Source organism: Strongylocentrotus purpuratus, unplaced genomic scaffold (genome assembly GCF_000002235.5).
Source record: "Strongylocentrotus purpuratus isolate Spur 01 unplaced genomic scaffold, Spur_5.0 spur5_scaffold_21, whole genome shotgun sequence".
Classification (NCBI taxonomy): Eukaryota; Metazoa; Echinodermata; class Echinoidea; order Camarodonta; family Strongylocentrotidae; genus Strongylocentrotus; species Strongylocentrotus purpuratus.
Genome location: NW_022145607.1, coordinates 17,964,109 through 17,989,157, shown reverse-complemented (window position 1 = coordinate 17,989,157; position 25,049 = coordinate 17,964,109). Strand labels below are relative to the sequence as shown.

Genomic DNA, 25,049 nt, shown 5'->3' with positions numbered 1-25,049 from the left:
TTTAAGAACACTAAAAGAAAATACACTGAAAAACGGCCGATCAGAGTGCCGGGCGCATTAACGGTACTGCATGTGACAAGCTGTTCCGAATTGGGTGGTGGAGTAACGCCTTTAACCGAGGCTATATTTGTCGAACTTACCCGACTTTCAAATGGAGAATCTCACTTTTCGGTGAACGGGGACCGAAATACCCCACTTGCGTGTCTGGTATTACAGACCGCTTTCTTTCCCGATATCTTCGCGTACACCAAGCTTCGTGAGAATGAGCAATCTCAGAATCTTGATGAATGTTGTCCTTGTAGTGTGAGGTTCATGAGTAATTATTGTTATAAACTACGACATATAGTATGGATGATAATGTTTGTCAAGTTTATTGCGGACTATGTCATCCTCATAAAAGTATTAGATCAAGTAAAAAGGCTTCAATTAAAATAGTTAAACATGACCAGAAATCATTTCGATGTTAAGATATTTTTGACGCACTTCTCGTCGATCGTCATGATATTAAATTTATAACATACAACGAAACGAGGACATCATAATCATAAAGACGTTCGTTGTGCAGATATGTATTTGCTTATTAATACATACAGTGACAAAAAGAATAATGCGCTATATAATCATATGCAAAAAACCAAGAGGTTTCGGAGAAAGGTAAAAAATCATCCGAGCAGTCAATTAGGCAATTCTTCAACAATCTTTAGTATCAAAAAGTGAAAAAGGTTTAACTGTCGTGATAAAAATGAGCTTGTCATAGAGATTTATTATACAAGTGAGCATCGAAATGTTTCTTTAACGAACTGCTATAAAATTTTGAAACCAAATACACTTGTGCTGAAATTTCATATCCTCGGTATCGAGAAGCATTATGTTCCATTATGGTTGCATCAACTATTGTAAAATAGATTAAGTCCTTCGATGTCTTGTAATGCCCTAATTACTCGGCTAATTATTATCTTTCTAAAGGATTGTAGATTTGAGAGTTTCTGTTTCTTTCGTGTTACATGCAATGGACATTCAATCATCACGGCTTGATGTGTTGTGGGGAAATAAATATTGTATCCTATACGTATACAGATCATATTAAATCGAATAAAAGTTTGATGAAATTCAATTCTTATCTTGCCAGAATCATCATTTTTTTTAAATACCGTCTTTATAACGAATTCCAAGAAATATGCCGTCTGCCTAAACAACCACCCCCCCCCCCTATTTCAAATTTGACGTCTGAGCCCCGGCCACTCCCTATTTTCAAATCCTTGATCTGCCGTTTGGGGGGGGGGGCAAGAAATAGGCAAAGAAAGTTGAGTAGACCTTGAGATTACGCACAGAATAAATGTAACGAAAACAATATTTACAACATTCTATTCTTGCTTTAATACCTCAAAAATATTTAACGGTCAAACCAACAAAATGTATGTTTTCCCGGCCTTTCCTTATAGGCCTAGGCCTACACCATTTTTCTAAACGCGTTCGAGATTATTTCGTCTATGCGAATAAATTTGGTGGCGGAGTAACGCCTTTAACAGAGGCTATATTTGTCGACCTTACCCGACTTTCAAATGGAGAATCTCACTTTTCGGTGAACGGGGACCGAAATACCCCACTTGCGTGTCTGGTATTACAGACCGCTTTCTTTCCCGATATCTTCGCGTACACCAAGCTTCGTGAGAATGAGCAATCTCAGAATCTTGATGAATGTTGTCCTTGTAGTGTGAGGTTCATGAGTAATTATTGTTATAAACTACGACATATAGTATGGATGATAATGTTTGTCAAGTTTATTGCGGACTATGTCATCCTCATAAAAGTATTAGATCAAGTAAAAAGGCTTCAATTAAAATAGTTAAACATGACCAGAAATCATTTCGATGTTAAGATATTTTTGACGCACTTCTCGTCGATCGTCATGATATTAAATTTATAACATACAACGAAACGAGGACATCATAATCATAAAGACGTTCGTTGTGCAGATATGTATTTGCTTATTAATACATACAGTGACAAAAAGAATAATGCGCTATATAATCATATGCAAAAAACCAAGAGGTTTCGGAGAAAGGTAAAAAATCATCCGAGCAGTCAATTAGGCAATTCTTCAACAATCTTTAGTATCAAAAAGTGAAAAAGGTTTAACTGTCGTGATAAAAATGAGCTTGTCATAGAGATTTATTATACAAGTGAGCATCAAAATGTTTCTTTAACGAACTGCTATAAAATTTTGAAACCAAATACACTTGTGCTGAAATTTCATATCCTCGGTATCGAGAAGCATTATGTTCCATTATGGTTGCATCAACTATTGTAAAATAGATTAAGTCCTTCGATGTCTTGTAATGCCCTAATTACTCGGCTAATTATTATCTTTCTAAAGGATTGTAGATTTGAGAGTTTCTGTTTCTTTCGTGTTACATGCAATGGACATTCAATCATCACGGCTTGATGTGTTGTGGGGAAATAAATATTGTATCCTATACGTATACAGATCATATTAAATCGAATAAAAGTTTGATGAAATTCAATTCTTATCTTGCCAGAATCATCATTTTTTTTAAATACCGTCTTTATAACGAATTCCAAGAAATATGCCGTCTGCCTAAACAACCACCCCCCCCCCCTATTTCAAATTTGACGTCTGAGCCCCGGCCACTCCCTATTTTCAAATCCTTGATCTGCCGTTTGGGGGGGGGGGCAAGAAATAGGCAAAGAAAGTTGAGTAGACCTTGAGATTACGCACAGAATAAATGTAACGAAAACAATATTTACAACATTCTATTCTTGCTTTAATACCTCAAAAATATTTAACGGTCAAACCAACAAAATGTATGTTTTCCCGGCCTTTCCTTATAGGCCTAGGCCTACACCATTTTTCTAAACGCGTTCGAGATTATTTCGTCTATGCGAATAAATTTGGTGGCGGAGTAACGCTTTTAACAGAGGCTATATTTGTCGACCTTACCCGACTTTCAAATGGAGAATCTCACTTTTCGGTGAACGGGGACCGAAATACCCCACTTGCGTGTCTGGTATTACAGACCGCTTTCTTTCCCGATATCTTCGCGTACACCAAGCTTCGTGAGAATGAGCAATCTCAGAATCTGGATGAATGTTGTCCTTGTAGTGTGAGGTTCATGAGTAATTATTGTTATAAACTACGACATATAGTATGGATGATAATGTTTGTCAAGTTTATTGCGGACTATGTCATCCTCATAAAAGTATTAGATCAAGTAAAAAGGCTTCAATTAAAATAGTTAAACATGACCAGAAATCATTTCGATGTTAAGATATTTTTGACGCACTTCTCGTCGATCGTCATGATATTAAATTTATAACATACAACGAAACGAGGACATCATAATCATAAAGACGTTCGTTGTGCAGATATGTATTTGCTTATTAATACATACCGTGACAAGAAGAATAATGCGCTATAATCATGAGCAAAAAAACAAGAGGTTTCGGAGAAAGGTAAAAAATCATCCGAGCAGTCAATTAGGCAATTCTTCAACAATCTTTAGTATCAAAAAGTGAAAAGCTTTAACTGTTGTGATAAAAATGAGCTTGTCATAGAGATTTATTATACAAGTGAGCATCGAAATGTTTCTTTAACGAACTGCTATAAAATTTTGAAACCAAATACACTTGTGCTGAAATTTCATATCCTCAGTATCGAGAAGCATAATGTTCCATTATGGTTGCATCAACTATTGTAAAATAGATTAAGTCCTTCGATGTCTTGTAATGCCCTAATTACTCGGCTAATTATTATCTTTCTAAAGGATTGTAGATTTGAGAGTTTCTGTTTCTTTCGTGTTACATGCAATGGACATTCAATCATCACGGCTTGATGTGTTGTGGGGAAATAAATATTGTATCCTAAACGTATACAGATCATATTAAATCAAATAAAAGTTTGATGAAATTCAATTCTTATCTTGCCAGAATCATCATTTTTTTAAATACCGTCTTTATAACGAATTCCAAGAAATATGCCGTCTGCCTAAACAACCACCCCCCCCCCCCCCTATTTCAAATTTGATGTCTGAGCCCCGGCCACTCCCTATTTTCAAATCCTTGATCTGCCGTTTGGGGGGGGGGCAAGAAATAGGCAAAGAAAGTTGAGTAGACCCTGAGATTACGCACAGAATAAATGTAACGAAAACAATATTTACAACATTCTATTCTTGCTTTAATACCTCAAAAATATTTAACGGTCAAACCAACAAAATGTATGTTTTCCCGGCCTTTCCTTATAGGCCTAGGCCTACACCATTTTTCTAAACGCGTTCGAGATTATTTCGTCTATGCGAATAAATTTGGTGGCGGAGTAACGCCTTTAACAGAGGCTATATTTGTCGAACTTACCCAACTTTCAAATGGAGAATCTTACTTTTCGGTGAACGGGGACCGAAATACCCCACTTGCGTGTCTGGTATTACAGACCGCTTTCTTTCCCGATATCTTCGCGTACACCAAGCTTCGTGAGAATGAGCAATCTCAGAATCTGGATGAATGTTGTCCTTGTAGTGTGAGGTTCATGAGTAATTATTGTTATAAACTACGACATATAGTATGGATGATAATGTTTGTCAAGTTTATTGCAGACTATGTCATCCTCATAAAAGTATTAGAGGCTTCAATTAAAATAGTTAAACATGACCAGAAATCATTTCGATGTTAAGATATTTTTGACAATTTTAGACAATATCATATTTAATTGTGTCCATGTACTATATCGAACTAGACAATTATGATGAAACTTGAAAGGAACATAATTATAACCAGGAAGTTCCTGATATAAAGTGAAGCAAGGAAGATGAAACTGGCATCTCCCATGTATACCGGTAGCTATGAGAATGGACATAATCCGAACCTATATGAGACTGCGAATAAGACTAGAACATCATGGAGGAGTTCCAAGCAGTACTTATCAAGGTTGGGCTGGCGATGTCCTGGCAAAGTTTGTTTATACTGCAGATTAGGGACTCTACCTCTCTCTTGCTCTGTGGTGAGCTTACCACCAAAATGCACCCCACTTTCGGGTCCAAAGTGGGGTGAAGTTTAAATGGACTGTTTTCGTCATGCCTCCACAGAAAATCAGACAGGATACTGGGATCAAGCATTTCATACAGATATTTAAAAAACAAATTAATTGTTCACATAATTTTCACATGATTAGAGGCTGCAGTTAATCCCAATAAGTCTACACAGTTTGAATTTTACTGATTTCAAAATTAGTCTACTGCACCAAAAATATGTACAACATTGATACAACTGCCTGGTAATTGATTCTTCATAGTATTAGGCTTACTTATCAGCTAGTCCCATAACTTCACTCTTGGCCTCAAGTTCAGTCTTGAGTCTGTCCACAAGGTCCGGGCCTAGTCCCTGGTATATGGCCCATTGTATGCCGTCTAGATACCATGCAGGACCAGGTGGAATCTAAACAAATTAACAAAACACAAAACAAAAAATAAAATGTTAATAATAATAAAAATGACAACAACATTGGTGTCCATGACCTGTAAAATGAATGTTCAATAATTAATCTGGTGGAACAGCTGGAATCTGGAGGGGGGGGGGGGGATTTGAAAGCTTACAGGTGCCAAGGGGTCCAAATGACCCCCCCCCCCCCCCAAGATCTTGACCATGAAAGGTCTGATCAACACAAAATTGTGTATGTACGTTGAGACATGTAAGAGGACTGCTTCACTGCTATGTATCGAACTACAATTAAGATTTATAGTTTCAACTAATTTCTACAACAAAAAAAATACAACAAATGTAATATAACTTACAGTTCAGATGTCAAAACTGTAAAGTAAATAAAGGTGAGGGCTGACAAAGTCTTTGCACCCATGACATGAGGTGCATGGGACTTGCCAGTGTACAGCATTTACTAAGCCTACACAACACATGGCTTGTAACTGTCCCCTACTACGTTCCTAACATCTCCTCACCACACAGCTAGCACACATCTGTGTCTCACAAGATCTAAGAGTAATTAGGCTCTCTATGCACTGCCCAAAATTCCTTTCATTCACCACACAAAAGATCACACCTGTTTAAAGAACTAATTTACCCCTAAATAGTTCCTGTATTGGTTGGCAACGAAACCTATTCACCTTGCAGGCTTGCTAAATTCTTTTTCTATTCAACTACATGTAACAGTTTTAAGAATGTGAAAACATGCATTCACATTGTCACATACACTTTACACTTTAGGGATCATTTTGTACAATGTAAAGCACTCATCACAGCTGAGTGGATTCCTTTTCCCATAGCAGTTCAGAGATTTTTAAATGTCTAAATGAATCAGTTTTATCTCCTCAAATTGGCACCACTTTTTGTACTTCCACTCTTTCATAGTTCAAGAAATAAAAAAAGTTTATCGAATGAATAACCAGTGTTAATGAAAACTAAAATATTCAAAAAGACATTGCCAAATTGTACAAACAAAACAGTCATTATAAATTTTATTCTGCGTTGCCAATTTAGAGAGTTCAATGATTTGTTGTTGTTGAATTGCTCTCATTCATGAAGGGCACAATCCACTGTAACAGAAATTGACTCAAATTATCAAGAAAATTTTGCATTTTCTGCTTGTGTAAAAAAATTATTTCAGATCATTCTGGATCAGCAGATAAAAATAAAAGGTAACTAAACAGAGGTACTAAACTGCTATGGGTTCTAAATGTCGCCTGAATTTTCTCATTCCATACAAGTATGAAATGTGTAACATTTGCAATATTTTGTTTGTTATATATTTGTAAAAATGCAAAAGAAAATTAATATCAAACAGAAATAAATAAAATCAAATCTGTTTTCAGTAAGCAATGGGTTAACAGTGTATACCTTCTCTTGCTGCTCCAAAACCTTGTCTCTGATTGGCTGCAGTGTATATAGGCTACTGGTGACAAGGTACGCTGTTTTCTGCAAGTACTGGTCTCTTAGAAACACCATCTACCGGTAGAGTAAAAATTACAAAATGAATAAGAAGAATATGTAAACATGATATCACCAAATGGGTGATGCAGAGCTGACTGACCATTTGCTCTGGCAAATAACACATTCAGTTTGCAGGCACATATCCTAGCCAATCTTGATGTGTGGCAGTGAATGAACTGCTGGGTTATGTTAGGCAACATGTACAGATAGGACAAGATGAGGATGATGAATATGAATATGATTGTAATGATGATGATGTTGATAATGATGATGATGATGGTGATGATGATGATGATGGTGATGGTGATGGTGATGATGATGATGATGATGACGATGATGATGATGATGGTGGTGATGATGGTGATGATGACGATGGTGATAATGATGATGATATTGTGATGACAATGACGATGATGAGGGTGATGATGATAACGATGATGATGATGATGATGATGATGATGATGATGATAATGATGATGATAATGTGATGATAATGATGAGGGTGATGATGATGATTATGATGATGATTATGATGATGAGGATGATGATGATGATGATTATGATAATAACATCAACAATTCCACACTCGATCATGATCATGTTAACATCCCTACATTCCAGTGTCATGCCTCACCCTTTGCGCGAGGTCACCATCCTCCGGGCTGGGTTCAACGACCTCTGGTCTGTCCTTGAGTATCTCGTTGAGGTTATGAATAGCATGCATCATCTGGAGCTTGTCTGTCTTGATGTGGTCTTTGTGTTCCTCGGCTGACTTCAGAGCCTCCCGATACAAGGCAACGGCTTCTGGGAGCTACAATGTAATAAAAATAGTTTGTTCTTATATAGCGATTTTCAGGACTGCAGGCCCTCTCAAAGCGCTTTACAGATATATACTATTACCCCGGTCATCGAATGCAGGCTTAATCGCACACAATGTATGCACATTCTCTACTTTCTGGGGAGCATTCCATCCAGGCGTCATTTTTTACAAGCGCACACTTGCTCATCTAACCACATTAACTTTCGCATTCTACCGGGTACCAATTTAACACCTAGGTGGAGAGTGGCAAATGTAGATCAATGTCTTGCCAAAGGACATTAGTGCCGTGGCAGGAGTGATCCGCAGTACGGTGACATATCCACTCGACCACGACACCTCTATGCATTGATGCATTGAAGACAACATAATTGCTGATACAGTCTTCTGGGGGACAATCAATACAGCTTTGTCAAATACTGTCTGTTGATTTCCTCTGTATTGTATCAAGGTTTACTTGTACTGTATATATGAGGTTTTCTTGTACTTTGTATGACTTTCATGTCAATATAACTTGTGATATTTCATAAATTGCAAATAATAATAATAATAATAATAATAATAATTTTTAGCTTTTACATAGCGCTTAATACAAATGTCTCTAAGCGCTTTACAAATATATAGATGATAAAAAATAATAACAATTGCCTTCAGAGTAAGAGCGCTATCCAAATGTAGGCTTATTCATTCCATTGTGTTGTTAAAAAAAAAAACATGATGGACTACCGATGCATAAGTGTAATTGAAACTTCGCCAGTGATCAAGATTGCAAAAAATTCCATTTTGTAAAATGTTAGAATTAAATAGAATCACAACATGAAATATTTCCTTTAGGTACACTTCATTGCCTTGGATTGTCCTGAACAATATGCAAAAAGTTAAACCCCCTCTGCACTAGTTTGGCATGGAGGGATTAGACCTCCCTGCAAGGTCACTGGCAGGTGGTTATCTCATCAAATCAGCTCTCGATTAACATAAGAAAAAGGGCATCATGGGGGATCAACAGGTACTGCTTAGGCATTGTTGACTGTATAGAGGGCGCAAGTAGCTATAAGTAGTGCACTGGGGCTTTAAGGTCACAATAATAATTTTTTGTATACAAAATATTCTCTGGGAAACTTCTATAATACCTCATTCTTGATGCAGTGTACAGCCGCCAGTGCATTCATGGCACAGACCAGCTGACGATGCGCCCCATCGCTCTCAACCTCAGCCTTAGCGATCATGGTCTTGAGGAGATCCTCCATGCTCAGCTGCTTCTTCTTCTGCAGGGTGGTGAACTCACCCCGGACCACGTGGGGATGACAGCAGGCCTGGCGCACCCTCAGGAGGGGACCCAGGAGCTGAGGGGGGAAGGGGGAGGGGTCGAGGAATTAATAATAATAAAAATAAAAGGCATTTCTATAGTGCCGTCTATCTAGAAATTCTATTCCGAGGCGCACTACCGGTAATTATTACCCTGGCTTTAGCCTAGCTGCCATTACAGCGCTCTAGCATTTCAAGGAATTAATTCCTGCCAGGTACTCATTTACCTCACCTGAGTCGAGTGTGGCAAATGAAGAATAATGCCTTGCCAAAGGATGTTAGTGCCTATCGGGTATCGAAATACAACCTTTAAATTTCAAGTCAAGTGTTTAAACCACTCGACTACGACATTCTACAAGTAATTACAAGTAGAGCTGGGACGAAAATCCCCTTGGACCACTATAAAGGGGATAGGACTGAGAGGATTCTTTAAGAAGGTTATCAAATGACCCAAACTCAACTTCATCTTTAAATATACCAATACTGATGTAATATACTTTCAGCGAGAATAATGAAATGAACTTCAACATTCCATACAGAAAGTGGGGGATATAAATACCCAGAGAGGACAAGAAATAATAAATAAATTGTATTTTCTTGAATAAAAAGGGAAACTATAGAATGTTTTACAGCATCAATACTCGGAAGCCAAAATGTCAAGCTAAGAATTTACTTACACTCTGAAGTGACTGCCTGTCCAGGGTGGACAGCTTGGTTTCAGGAAGGACACTGGTCTTGCGAGAGTTCTGATTTACAGAAAGAAAAAGCAATGAGATATACCATAAAAAAGTTGTGTGAGTCAAAAAAAGTTTACACCTAGAAATTAATTCTCTTACTTTAATACTTTTGCCCAAGTCAATATTTGCAATCTCTCAAACAATGCCTCTTGTTCATCCAAGCGCGAACACATACCACACAAAAATGATACCAAACTATTTGGGATATAACACTCTTTCAAAACATGTATGATAACTTCTCGTTCATAATTGACTTTTAAAATAAATGACAATTTTCTGAGTGTAATTTTTTTGACTCACACCGTATAGAGCGAGTTAACTGTTTCATACATTCAAAGATACCCGATCAAACATCAAAGATCATACATATTGCATGAAGAAAATTCAAATATGAATGATCAAAATTGGCTGGGAAGACAATTGTAACAAAAATGTTGTCAGGTAATTGTTTACCATTGGTCCCAAATGAGGAGAATATGATTACAAAGGATTAAAAAGACAGTTGTAATTTCCATCACTTCAACAACAAAATATATATATATATATATATAATAATAATAATAATAATAAAGCCATTTTTATATATCGCATAATAACAAATTCTCTTTGAGCTTTAAACCAATCAATTATACAATATATTACATGATTAATCTAAAGATTTAAAATATAATTATATACTCACAGATGTGAAGTTGATCGAGCACTCCTCATGCTTCCTCTTGTAGAAGTATGTCTCTACAGGTGAGAAATCCAACCAGTGGATTTCCTCCCTCTGAGGTGGGAGTGCTATCTATATACATGTATCAACAGAAGTAAATTGGTTTATAAATGGATATCATGTACAGAACAACTGAGAAATCAAATTCAACAAGTGGATTTTCTCCCTCTGAGGTGGGAGTGCTATCTATAGAACGACAACAGAAGTAAATTTTATCATATCACATCCCAAACATTCCCAAACAAATCTAAGATTGGGGCACAGATGGTGATTGTATTGAAGGGAAGTCCACTCTGGCATCATTTTGATTAAACATAGGCCTAGAACTGAGTGATGCAGAGTAGTGAACTTGAGAGGACTGAATTTAAGGATACAAAATAAGTGGATTTTTACAGTAATAATCAACCAAAAGCAAAAGTGGAGTGTGGAACATCCGTGTAATCTTTGTCACACTTATTAAGATGCCCACTCCTAGATGACCAATGCTTCCTGGAAGACGTAGTGGCAGCAAATGAGAAGGCTCTTCAGTGTGCAAGAGCCTGGCAGAACATTTGAGATCAGATCATGGACACGAAAGAAGAAGCTAATTGGCAGCTCTGCAACTTACATATACCTTGTGTCTAATCAAAGCTTTAGTGGGAGAAAAATAATTGGCGTACCTGGTCTATGACATCCCTCTTTGCGGAGCGCCAGAAGATCTTGCAGAGTGCCTTCTGGAGTGGTTCTCGGTTCCCTTGGCTGTAAGGGATGCTGAGGAGTAGGTCCCACCAGTCCTTAACCCAGTAAGGCTCAACACCAAGAAACAGGAACAGGCCATACAGATCTACAATGGGGAAAGTGAACACAGATGAAGCGGATCTATACAACCAATGTTGACAAAAGTAGGAATTGTGCTAGTGTAATATCGAAAAAGAGAAGTAAGCACATAATTTATTGAGCATTTAATTCCAACTAACATATAATGGCACCCAAGAAAGGAAGCATGGCTCGATGCATCAGGTCAGCAAAAAGCACTGCTAATGTGTGTTTTACAACTACATGGTTCTACTTCTTTCTTTTCTAATGAATATACAGACACCAGACATTATTTTTCCAAATCGCTGCCACTAGTAAGATTCACATAATTGACAATTATTGAGTCCAACAAACAAAAGGACATCTAAATTATGAAAGTACTGTACAATTTCTAAACAACACTATAAAGACAAAAGAGGACACCAACAAAATCATTCAACTCAGTGGGGACTGGCAAAGCAGTAATCATCTCACTCACCATCAAGGCTCTTCTGTATGGGAGTTCCTGTCACACACCATCTGTTCCTTGCAGACAATCTGTTAGCCATCTTAGCAGACTGGATAGAAAGATAACAACAGGTCAATGATATACATGACAACATGTATGTAATCTTAAATTATCAAATGAAGTTATGAAGCATTATTAAATAATATTAGCCTTTTCGTAAATACTATCTGCACATGGGCAGATAAAGGTCATTTCTGATAAAATTGTAAAATCCACCGACAGAAATACGTACTCATGTTATGTAATCATTATTCATGTGTGCACCTACAGTACATTCTTATGATACAAGAGGGCAAACAAAAGCTTTTCATGAAGCACATACACAACTTTGGCATTGATTATTCTAAAATACACAAAGTGGGACTTCTCTATGAGTAAAAGATCTGTGGATATTTGGGGTCTTTTTACCCATGTGCTAACTACGAAATGGCCTATTGGCTGTGAGCAGGTCAAGGATAATGCATTCGTAAGGAGGAAAATGGCTATAAAGCTTCTGCCTGTCAAATCAAATTTGAGAAAACCCAGTTGGACGACTAAAGTAAGCTAGTTTACAGTGGGAAACATTAAATGGAACACCATGGGGAGGACAGTCATCACCATTGCACATTTAGAATCCACTGCACTCAGAAGGAAACCCCTGTGTAATGGTACACATGCATACTGCCTTCAGTTATACTAAGAGCAAAGACCTGATGGTCACACTGATCAAGCTTGAGTTTTGTTGATAATACTAATAATTTGGGACATCAACAGACTTTGTACATCAGTATTTCAACAAATGATAATTTGCAATGCCATTGCTAGTAATTATTTATCTTGAAGTCTCACCTTTGCTGTAGTGCTCTCGATCATCTGTGCCTCATCCAGGCATATTCTCCACCATTCTACACAGGGTAGAGGGCTGGGTGTGGTCTGGTACCGCTTACCATGGCGAAGACTACGACCCTCAGTGCCTGTAAAGATTGATTTGTATTTTACAGGCTTTGTAGAGCATTTACCAACAAGTATTTATGCTTTCTTAGCAGTCAGGTAAAATAACCAACACTACATACTTAAAGGGGGTGTAGCATGGCAAATACTGGTTAAAGCCATCTACGACTTCTTTTGGATAACTGCACGTACACGAATGGACTTGATTAACGGTCAGCGAAATAGACCAAAGTTCTCCTCATGCTTCGGTTTTGCATATGTTGCTGGCACGTGAATACTGCGGTCGATTCAATTTTCAATTAATATTAAAACATGCAATGTTTTTACACTGTACCTATATTAATAATAAGTTTTATCTTCCGTGCTCCCTTCCACATATACTTAACAGTCTCTCTATGGATTTTTGTATTTATTTGTAAGGTATGTCTTTACCATTTCATTTGAATAGCTGTTATCGCTTCAGTGAAGTCGCACTGAATGAATATGAAATGCAGTGATGACATCCTGAAACAGTAAACAATATCAACAACCTTACTACTGGAGATGCGAAGGTCGAGGGTTTGAATCCCGACACGGCACTAATATCCTTTGGCAAGATATTAATCTGCACTTGTTACTCTCCACCCAGGTGTTAAATGGGTACCCGGTAGGATGCGACCATCATTGTTGGTCAAACAGTTCTAAGCGTCAAGTAACGCCTGGCTAGAATGATCCCCAGGGAGTGGAAATTGTGCACACATTGTGTGCGGGCAAGTATTGAATCCAATGACCGGGGTAATAGTATATCTGTAAAGTGCTTAGAGACACCATGGATGTATTAAGCTCATATAAGCGCCATTAAGCGCCACTCATCCTCTCCAAGCACTATAGTTCTTCTTAGAACTATAAGCTAAGAAAGATAACCAACAGTCTTTTTCAAGACTACACAAACAGTCCTTTTCAGGACTACACACCCTTAAGAAAGATTACCGAGAGTCCTTTTCAGGACTCTTCAATCCTCTCTCTCTCTCTCACTCACATGGTGCACCGCAAGCCTACTGTATAAAAGCAGAATTATTATTATTAGAGGTGTGGTACCTGGTTGAGAGAGATTGGCATAGTCTAGCTCCACCCGGAGTGTGTTGTAGGTTGTGATGACTATGTCACACTCTGCAAGGGTGCGAGGTTGGACGTAGCCCTGCTTCTTCACACCCTCATATACCTGGGAAATGAAATATGATTTGATTTTTCCAAATATAATAACTGAATAACAAAGAACATATAACGTAAGGTAAAATACAAAATATACAAGCAATAATAACTTCACATCAAAATGTTTTTGTGCAAGAGACCGCAATCTCTAGAATCTCTCTCCGATGCTTGACTAGAATGGCGGCCTTCATGACGAAATAGTCAAGATTATTAAAAACTGTATTTTATGACTAACGCTACTTCATCCAAAACAACACACATTTTTCTTGGCTACATTTATCACATACAAGTTGTATCACGAGAGTAGTAGACTAGCTTTTGTACATGTATATGTTATATAGAATTACTTTTTTGTACAAATCTCTACCTTGATCATTGGTTGAATGTGCATGATTTTGTCATGACTGATGTGTTCGATCAACCAATGAACATCCCCAAATTGCCAATGTGAGATGCTTGTAGGATACTTAACAGGAGAGAATGGGCAATTTGCCGTTGAAAATGGCACACACACACACACAACATATAAAACGAGGGTGGGGAAAAAAACCAATTACGATTTTATTTCATCACATGTATCTCAATCATGTTCTTGGGGTATCTGATAGAGCAACTCAATAGAAAACAAATTGGTGATTTATGAATTTTACCTGACCTATAGCTACAACACCTATCCCAGGGACTTGGTAATTGAGAAATGAATGCCTCACTGAAAAGCACTAGCATATCCACTAGGTTTCTAACCTTGGACCCCTGATTACAAGAGTACTGGGGCCTGTTTCACAAAACTTGTCATCAGTGACAAATGACAGTAAGCTACTGAAATCCTTGCTTCTGATTGGCTATCAGCAGATTTGTCACTAATTTTTGTCATTTGTCATTGAAAAAAGGCTTTGTGAAATGGGTCCCAGCTCTACTACAGTTATACCTGTCTCAGTGGCCACCTCTCTACAGTTTAAAGGCCACCTGTCTACAGAGGCCACGTTTTCTGTTTCCCTTGCACGGCCATTGTAGACAGGTTTGACAGTACTAACTTATCAAGCCTTCTCAATCTGGCTTAGTCTGACTAGCTACTTACCACAACTTTGAGAGTAGATGAGTTGATATGTCTGTTAATCTCATCCACCCACTGGTGACATATTGAGGCAGGTGAAATGATCAACGTCGCACCGGAAACCAACGGTGGCTGTAAAGAAGTAATTCAATTCCATGTGAGAAAATGTACACTACTCACCTTTCATTTATGGCAACTCTGAGTCACACCAAAAAAGCGATATAAGATTGATGAAAATATTTCCAACTACATGAACAGAAGGAACATCCTGGAGCTGTGTTTCCTACTGTGCTTTTAAAACATGAACATTAAGAGCACCTGCATATATGGGGCAATTTTTGTTTCCCTGGCATATTTATGGGTTCAAATGTCTCTTCTGGTATAATTTGGAATTGAAAATACACTACAGCGTAAAAAAGCTCATTAAAGCAAAGTTTCCACAATATAACCTCTGTAGAGCAAGCATTTGTATGATTTTCCTTTTAAGTTTTAACCGCCAAAACAATCATTTAGGGAAAGATGATTTAAAGCCCTGTCAATGACAGTAGGCATATATGTACATGGTATGAAAAATGCATGTCTCTCATTAACCCATTGCAATCAATTACAGTCAAACCTGTCTAAAGCAACCGCCCAAGGAAGGGAAACATAAAAAGTGGCCTTTGTAGACAGGTGGTCTTTGTACACAGGTTCCTTTAGTACATGATTCAATGAGGAACCATTTTCAAGAAAAGCAAAACATATGGCCTTTGTAGACAGGTGGTCTTTGTAGACAGGGGGTTACTAAAGCAGGTTTGACTGTATATCAAATTCTACAAACACTCTCAAACATTTTTAGTTCCAAAAATCTTCCACTTACCACTTTGGGAAAACAGTTAGGGCACCAGAATTGCAGGTCCTGACTGGGTGTGTCTGGCATGTGAATATCAAAGCCAATGCATGCAGCATGAAGCCAGGAGCGACATCTAAGGCACTGCACACACGTGGGTTGGCAAATATTCCGCTCATTCCGACCACATGTACACTGAAAGACTTTGGGTTTCTCTCTACGGATGGATAAAAAACAAAAGTACAGTTAGAAGGTAAATAAAATAAATATAAAATACACATAAAAGTACTGGTAGAATGTGTACAATTTATAAAAACATTCTATTACTTCCATGTTTGTACAATGCACCTTAATGGCTGATAGTGAGATAACTATTAACAACCACAATACAAGGTAGTGTAATTTACACATGAATATAATATTCTGTTTCAAAGACAGAATTAATACCTTCCTTTAAAAGAGAGCAGAGTTCGACCATAAAATCTACCCTAAGATAAGATGATTTGCTACTAGATGCAGATGCCATAAAACCAAATGCTTTTAATCAAATGATCAATACTACCCTATACTGTTCCGTGTGTGGTATTCTTTCTGACGCCTTTTTAGGATAAAGAATTCTTTAAAGAGTCAACAATTTCTACAAGGTGTTATGTTATCAAAGTGTAACACATGTACATGTACATGACTGTACAATTAAAATTTACCTTTCTTGTGTGGCTTCTTTCTCATTTTCTATTGCTGATTCCATATGGCTTTCATTTGCACCTGGAGGGGCTTCTTCGTCTTCAGTCACTTTCAAATACTTTACTTCTTTTCCTTGTAAATGAAAGGAATCTTTGTCTTTTGAGTTTTGAGCAGTACTGTTACTTTGTTTAGTTGCTTGGCTAGCATATTGCACATCAGGTCCTGAGAGTGATTTGTTGTCTTGGGGCTCTTGCTCTACAACGTTCTTGAGATTCCTTTCTGATTCAGTTCTTGATTCTACCTTTACAGCGGTGTTTTTCATTTCAGTCCCATGTACTTGAATTAATGACATTGTTTCCTCTTTCCTGTTGCATGTAATATTCTCATTGTTTTGTGAAGTACACGAACTACTGCCTTCTGAGACTTCTTGTCCGAGGAGGTTAACTGGTTTTTTATCAAGGACAGTTTCTGTTTCATTGCTCTCCATTGCAGTTCCATGTACCAGAACTGACGACATGCTGTCACCTGCCACCATAGTACCAGTTCCTCCTTGGAAGCCGCTTCCATTTATTCTGTTGAAATCTGATATATCTGATACCTCCACCTCTACATCACTTTGTGCTTCAGGCATGGTGACATTCTTAGATGAAACCAATGTCCCTGAGGTCTTACACTCCAACTGTTCTCCCTCTGCAGGAGTGGCAACATCAGTTCCTGCACTCTCTGGTAGTTTGTCCTGCGTGGAGGATGAGGTGTCCATGTTCAAGGAGTGGTCTTTGGAAACGGCACTGTTTGGCAGTTTATTTTGTGTACAGGATGAGGTGTCCATGTTCATCTGGGAGTGGTCTTTGGAAACGGCACCATCTGGCAGTTTATCTTGTGTACAGGACGAGATAGCTGTGTCCTGGGAGTGGTCTTTGACCCATCTTGGGTGAGCTAGGACCATGGCCAGGACTTCCACCGTCTTCCCCAGCCCCATCTCGTCGGCCAGGATGCCTCCAGGAAAGGCCTCGGGCATCTCCTGTCTCCGGTCTGTTATTCTGCAAGGTAAACAAAACAATACAAAAAAAGATAATGTTAAAGGTAAAGACCAGCATTGGAAACGCCCCAATTTCAAAAAATGAAATGGAAGCTCTCATTACCAATCATGTGAAAGAATATGTTTTGACTAATACATGATGATACAAAATTTGCCGGAAACCACCTACTAATTCATATATTTGGTAAATTTGTTTCTCTCATGGTCTGTGAGAGATATAGGGTAGTCTCATATACATCTTTCTGTGTATAGTGCTTGTAACTTTACGAAGAATGGGCCAAATTTCTTATCATTTTGATGATTCCAGAACCTTGCAGATGCTAGATGCTAGATGATCAACCTTTTCTGATCGATTCCACAACGTTTCTTTCACAATGCAATCGCATGACCATAACTGGTCTTTACCTTTAATGATTTTCAAAAGCTGAGTGGGGTTAATGAGTAGATGAAGGCTCTGCAGTAGTCTACGGGTGCGTTTATATATTTTGCCACTCAGCGTTTCTACACATACATATCGTACCCCACTATACAAACGTGATTTGAGGGATGTCGCGTTTATCAACTCATCATGATTCGAAATAAAGGTCTTGTCTCTGCGCAACTGCTTTGCGCTGTTTGACCCCGTAACCAGAGAATTGCTTGGACGTCAACTACTTTTTTGTTATTCATTTTTTTCGATCTAACTACTAGTGCACGCGATGACAATACAATAGTTAAAGCATAATTGCATAATACATAAACAATGAACAATTAAAAATGAACGAGTACGCATGCAGGCATGCTTGTACAACAACATGACACAGCACATGGCACACGCTTTTTCTCTGAACCGGAAGTTAGCCTGGGAAGATCCGATATGTATGTGTCTTTCTAAACAGCTTTGCGTTTATCATCTCTCAGAAACGTGATTTTGGCTCATACTCACATTCAAAACGCACTTTTTTCGGCGTTCTAATATACCCATATCTAAAGACGATTGAAAACACGCTTGCGTTTATCACCATGCAAATTTGCCCGAAACACGTTTGAAAACGCCGAATCTAGGCCAGAAAGGGATGATAAACACACCCTACATCTATCTGTCTTATCTCTTACTCCTCACTTCATTATGATTTTTAAAACATGGTGCATGCGAGTACATGAATACTTAACAGAAGCCATCTCTATATATGTTGCTGTCTACAAGTTTCCCTCCCTTCCTTCCTTTCCATCCGAATCTTGTTACAATGTTTACCCTTGTGCACATACAAGCCGTGTTCTTTTCTTTAATTGTTGATGGACTGATAACTACTCATTATCTAATTTACTGCAAACTACATTGATATTTGGTAGTAACACACAAGCCTTGTTTATTCTACACATTTCTGATGGAACTAATATATTCATTCTAAAATTAAAAACAGAACTCACTCGCCACTGTTTGGATTATAGTAGAGGGTCTTGTCATCAACTGTCTTGAACAGCCTCCAAAGAATGTGCAGCTGGCCTTTCTCTGTCAACACACACAGATTTTTTTTGTGAAGAAGAAAAAATATATATATTAATGTACATTTTGCAATTACCAAAACTATATTACTTTTCACATTGTACTAACATTAAAATGTACCTGCACTGAATTAATATACTGGTTCATAATACACTGAAAAATTACTTCACTTATATCTATCTAACCAGAATCAGAACAGGTCTCAAACTATCACAGTTGTTGGTCAAAGACACCCGACTTGTTTGAAGGACATATTGTCAAATTGTTTATCATGAATTCCCAGATTTGAGGGTTACTGTATAAAAAAATATCCAAACAACTACAGACCATAATATGAAAGGGAATTAAATCCATTCATAGCTTTTCAAAAATCAGTTAGGATTACCCAATAAGAAACTGAAAGTAAACATTAGACTCTAAGGTCTACCATGTCTCCATGGATACAATATACATGACCACATCTATACATGTATATCCCGAGTGTAACTGTTATATTGTATTGTAATACATAGACCAAATTCAATGATAATAATATGCCATTCGTATAGGGCGTATATCACAAATATGTCCCTTCAGTATGGACTGTGAGAGAAGGAAAGAAAAGAATAGAGAAGAGTGAGATACACTCAGCATACTTTCTTAAGTCATCAGTAAACACTGAAAATTATTTATAAAAAGAAATGTTTTAGGACATGTTTTGAAGTTTTGAATGTTATCACAATTTTTTTTAAGATTCTTATAATTTATTCCATACCTGTAGCTCTGCTGATGCAACCAGATAAATCCATGACCCATAAAACTTTTTACGCATTTGAGGGATAGTAAGGAGAGACTTTTGGGAAGACCCAAGGTTTTTGGTAGGGATGTATTGAGTGAGCAGTTCAGTCAAATAAATAAGAGCCGGAGCCAGACTACAGTGTACAAGCCATGTCTGACATATCAGGGGGGAAATATTTAAAAAATGGGGGGGGGGGGGGGCTACTTTTCTAGCTTGCTTGCATGAAATTAATTGAACTCTATGGAAATTTTGTGGGGCTCTTTTTACGACTTTCAGGGGCTCTTTAGGGCATTTCGGGGGCTACTTTGCCCCAAGCCCCTGTGTATTTTTTTCCCTGCATTACTCACCATTTTGTTTCACTTTTTCCTTCTTGACCATCCAACAGACCGCATCACGCTGGTAAGGCCGCAGGGTCGGGACAAGGATTGGGTGCTGGACACTGATCGTCTCCACCACCTCCTGGGTCTGGTGATACTGACGCACCTTGTCAAAGAGGGCTGTGTAGTCGTACCTCTTGTGGGCCTTGTATTTTTTACGAGCTATTAGTGGAATGTAAAAAGAAAATAGTTGAGTGGTGAGTCGCTTTAAACACACTCCTATTAAAAGCCTCAAACATTGTACAGCATATAATACTTCAGTTTCCAAGTTCAGAATTTTATGCAAAAGTTTGAGGGGGATGGCGATTGAAGTGTACATTTCAGATACTCACATGACAACAACAAAAAGAATTTGATCTGAGAGGTTTTGACCGGAATACAAAAGCAAAAGAAATGACAGAACTTACAAGTTGTAAGATATCAATTCATTTGCCACACTCGACCCCGTTTAGGTAAATGGGTACCTGGTGGGATAATTCCTTGAAATGCACTGTGTGTTGATTATGGCTGCCAGAGCTTAAGCTAGGGTACTATTTTCCAAAGCTTTTTGGAAGCGCATAGAGATGTTATGTAATGTGATATTATTATGACAAATGCTTCAGTGGCAATTGCTCCGCACTTAACTTGAGAAAACTTTTAACACTTACCGAAATCCTAAAAACCCAAACCTAACCAAATATCTAACCTTCATCCTTCTCCTAATCCTATTATAACATGAAATCCCATTGCAACCGAAGCCTAAATGTTTTTAAATTTTGTCTGTTTGGAGCCACATGGGCATCAAATTTCTGTGTACAATGATACAAATTAATGCCCCTGAGACTCCAAACACAAATTGAAGCCCATAGGATGTGTCACATCACCACATTCACCTGGTAGCGGGAATCCATGATACCAGTTCATCAAGTGGGGGACATATTCAAGGTACTGTTTTCTGGAGGGAAATTGAGCTCCATTTAAAGCTGGCTGAGACACGATGCCAGAAAGTAACCAAGCATCCATCGAGGCACACCCGGATGCGGGATCGTAGTCACGAAGACAGAGCCAGAGCAGCTTCCCTTGGTAGAGTCTGGCGAGTTCTTGGAAGCTCTCAAGGCAAGAGGTGCTTGGCCTTCTCTCCATCTCTATGGAGAACGCCAGAAGGCTACCACGTCCCAAGAGAAGATCCTTCCTGCTAAATTGGAGCCGACTCAACGAATTGATCTGTTGGTCCGGAAACACAAGGAAATCATAACCAGGTGCCTCTCGCAGTAAAAGGGTGCTGCATCCATCTGTCGGGAGTTGGGGGTTGGGCTGACTCACGATAGCGGGCGCGACGGGCAACAGCCTCATCTTCAAGGTGCACAGAAGACCTACCCGATCCCTCTCTGAAGGTTGGTCCAGGTGAACCTTGACCCGGTAGTCCGCAGCTCTTTCTAGAATCAAATACTTGGACTTTGACACCTTGAATTGGTAGAGGACATCGTTCGGCTCTGTATGAACTACATCCTCCAAAATAGGATCCACATATAGGGCCAGCTCCTGGAGGTCATCGTCTCCTGTCAAGTCGATAACTTCCTCATCCGACGAAGAATCTGGTACCTCGTGAGGACCATCTTCTATAAGGTCAATAACACAAAGGTCCACATCCGGCTCTATGCCTTCATCTGTTTGGCTAGTGCTTGGACCAGCCTCGCTGGAACCACTGTTTACTGCATCGTACATGTCCCATGACAGGCACTGCCTCTTGTCCGGGTCAAGCTGTTGAGTAGAGGAGGGTTTGCGCTTCTGTCTCATGGTGCTGCTTGAGCTGCAAGGATATAAAAGAGTCCATTATGATCAGTGTGGTTTCCAAGCTTTTGTAAACATAAGTAAAGAACAGTGATTCAAGCTCAAGATTACCCATAGACCAATAAATGAAACCTGCCGTCTCCTTTTTGCAAATCTTATAATTACATTATAGTGGTGGGGGCAATGATTGAACTGTTATACATGTACTACATGTAGCTATTTCGCCAGGATCTGGTAAAATGTTTCCCCTGGTTATGGCTGGTTTTCTTTATTTTAATAGATCTAATTATGTTATTCATAAATCAGACAAGGGAATTTACAATGTTTCTTATATAAAATATATAAAAATTGTCATTACTTACATGTATTTACCGGCTTACTGTACACGAATATGTTCAATTCCATCTTAAAACCAGCAAGCTGTACCAATCGATCCAAAAAAATATACAACACGGCAAGACTATAGACTAAAGTAGGAGGCTTTGACGAAAATGCCTGTATCTATCTATGTACAAACAATGCAATGTGTCAAGTAAAAAAAATGACCGCCTCTGGCTAGCACAAGCATGGAACTGAAGAAAATAGCCTACTTGGCGAGTGAAATAAATAAAGCTTTGCCGTATACAGTCCACGGAAGACGAAATCCGATCGCAGACGATTTAAATCGCGAAAAAATTAAAAAGATGCGAAAGTCGTACGCTACAAAATAAGTATGGAGCGGTGATGCATTGACTGTCCCGTAATAATGTGCGTCTCTATTGAGTACAAATGGAAGAGTGGCGAAAAATTACGCATCTGGGTAAAAACACAAGGCTATGGAACACAATGATTTGACGTCTCAGAAAAACTAACCATGGAAACTACGAATGTCTATCGCAGGTGCGAGGTCACTTAAAATATGCATGTCCATGTCATTTACCGGGCAAGAAGGAAATGCTGATATAAGCTATCTTGGATGTTCTGAGAGCTTGTTGACCCAAACAAGAATGAGGTGTATGGAACACTACACATTTAATGTGTTCGAACTAGTGCTGTAACATCACGGATATCTCCAATTCTGTTTAACCGCCAGTCAAAACCGGACGGTTTTCGGTTAAACGATTACAAAAATATATTTAAAAAAAGAATTTAAAAAAAAATGATTTTTTTTTTTTTTTTTTTTTTTGACCGACTCTGTCGGCAGCAAGGCAGGTCCGTGTGAAAAAGCGGGATTTGTGCTTGTGAACTTGTCACAAATAATAGTAACAATGTCGTATTTATAAGAATGTGTAAGATCATTAATGTAAATTAAAAACAGTAGAGGACCTAGGATAGAACCTTGTGGTACACCTTGTGTAAAAGTTGGATGAATTATTATTATAAACTACATATTGAGATATATTACAAAGATTACTTTCAAACCAAGATAACAGACAAATTGGAGTGTTGTTCTAGTTTCGGAGTGGTGAGTCAACACACAGATTAATCATTCATGAATATTTGTTATACTTGAACCAAGGTGGCTGACAACAAATCCTGTTTTTGCTACTTTTGACAATAAGGCAAAATAATACAAAAATTATGTTCAGCGTCCCTGCCCGCTTCCTTTTTAACCCAATCTAGTCTGGGCAATAAAATGCATAGCCTGGGAGGGGGGGGGGGGGGGGGCTTAACGGATTCTGTGTAAGATAATAACCCAGGTTCACAATCTACTTTAATGGGTTGTCCCTCTTCCCAAGGATTTATAGGAAACATAAAAGTCTCTGTAAAATGCATTAAGAAAATCCATCCCGGAATCCGTTTTTCGCTAACACACGGATCAGAAATATGAAACATCTGCGAAAATGCGGACAATCCTTATTTTAGCGGACGCATCCGTCCGCATGTACTAAGACGATCCTAGTTTATGCGGACGATCCTCATTCTCGGACAAATACCCCTACTATAATGCGTGAGCCGTGACAAAATGAATAGCCCTTAAATAACGACCAAACCATAGAAACTTTACCTCGCTATTCATATTCATAGGGTGTTTGAACGAATTTTCAATTTTTAATTTGGGATCGTTTTTCACCATTATGGTTGAATCTTTGAAAACAAATGTTAACAGAATAATACATTTCAAATTTCAAGACTCACCAAAGTTTCTATCAAGAGATACAGCCCCTCAAAATCTAGGCATTATTCATGCAATTTTGTCAGAATTGACGAAAAAGACGTACATGTACACGCAGAGTTATGTGATTTTGCAAAATTTAGCAAAACAGCTGCGTTGCGCAATATGTAAGCGTACACTTGCAAGTGTAGACCTACACGTCTTGCTTAGCTACAAGCTGTATGATGCATGCGCAACTCGAGCGATCCCAACCAATACACAAACATGAAACACACTCGCTGTCACACCAGTCCGAATTGCATATTCATGTGCAGATTTCCATGATAACGCGTGACTAAATGAATAGCGGTCTTTTATAAATAGCGGTCCTTATGAATAGCGAGCAGATCCCATGATCAGTGATCTCAATCCCCAGTCAAGTTTTCAGATCATCATGCCACACAAAAATAAATACCTGGGACTGTACTTTAGCATCTTGGTAGTAATAATTAATGCAGCACAAAATAACACACCCATAATTACACTCACACATGACCATAATGATGTAGTCTATGATAGGTTTTAATATATTACACTTGTTCAGCTCAATTGGAATTCAAATTTGTAATAAAGAACGTTTCTTACATCCTAGAGCTGAGTCTAGTCCTGGGATGTGATGGCTTGGGATTAGTGAAACTGGCGACTATTAAGCCACCAATAAGGAGGAGGTTAGCCACCAACAATGAGGCCTAAAGTATCTCTAAATCGAAAAGGATAAAGAAAATGTTGTAATTGTGTCGGCTGACGGTAAAAGAATAGATTTGGATTTTTCAAAACCTATCGTATGAAATTTAAACTAAATAATGACTGACACATTTTAAAGGTGGTATCTTACTTTTTACTCTCATATGTCACATGCCGTAGCAAGTTGTCTGGGTCTTACTGTCTCAGATTGAATTTACAGCTGAAACTGGCATATATATATATATACGGGGTTTTATAT

At 38.3% G+C, this 25,049-nt stretch overlaps 1 protein-coding gene across 1 annotated transcript in view; it reads right to left on the bottom strand.

Moving 5' to 3' along the window:
• LOC754459 (E3 ubiquitin-protein ligase SHPRH) overlaps nt 1-24,773 on the bottom strand; it is a 37,560-nt gene extending 12,787 nt beyond the window's left edge. Inside the window, exons 1-17 of the mRNA XM_030994207.1 lie at nt 24,692-24,773; nt 21,075-21,991; nt 20,173-20,364; nt 18,972-19,053; nt 16,543-17,562; nt 15,869-16,055; nt 15,034-15,141; nt 13,842-13,965; nt 12,663-12,787; nt 11,805-11,883; nt 11,191-11,354; nt 10,496-10,603; nt 9,754-9,822; nt 8,902-9,114; nt 7,589-7,765; nt 6,862-6,969; nt 5,318-5,448 (exon numbers count right to left, since the gene is read on the bottom strand). Coding sequence (XP_030850067.1) covers nt 5,318-5,448; nt 6,862-6,969; nt 7,589-7,765; nt 8,902-9,114; nt 9,754-9,822; nt 10,496-10,603; nt 11,191-11,354; nt 11,805-11,883; nt 12,663-12,787; nt 13,842-13,965; nt 15,034-15,141; nt 15,869-16,055; nt 16,543-17,562; nt 18,972-19,053; nt 20,173-20,364; nt 21,075-21,978 — 3,791 coding nt within the window. The 5' untranslated portion in view covers nt 21,979-21,991; nt 24,692-24,773. The remainder of the gene's footprint in view (nt 1-5,317; nt 5,449-6,861; nt 6,970-7,588; nt 7,766-8,901; nt 9,115-9,753; nt 9,823-10,495; nt 10,604-11,190; nt 11,355-11,804; nt 11,884-12,662; nt 12,788-13,841; nt 13,966-15,033; nt 15,142-15,868; nt 16,056-16,542; nt 17,563-18,971; nt 19,054-20,172; nt 20,365-21,074; nt 21,992-24,691) is intronic.
• Nucleotides 24,774-25,049: the final 276 nt, after the last annotated feature.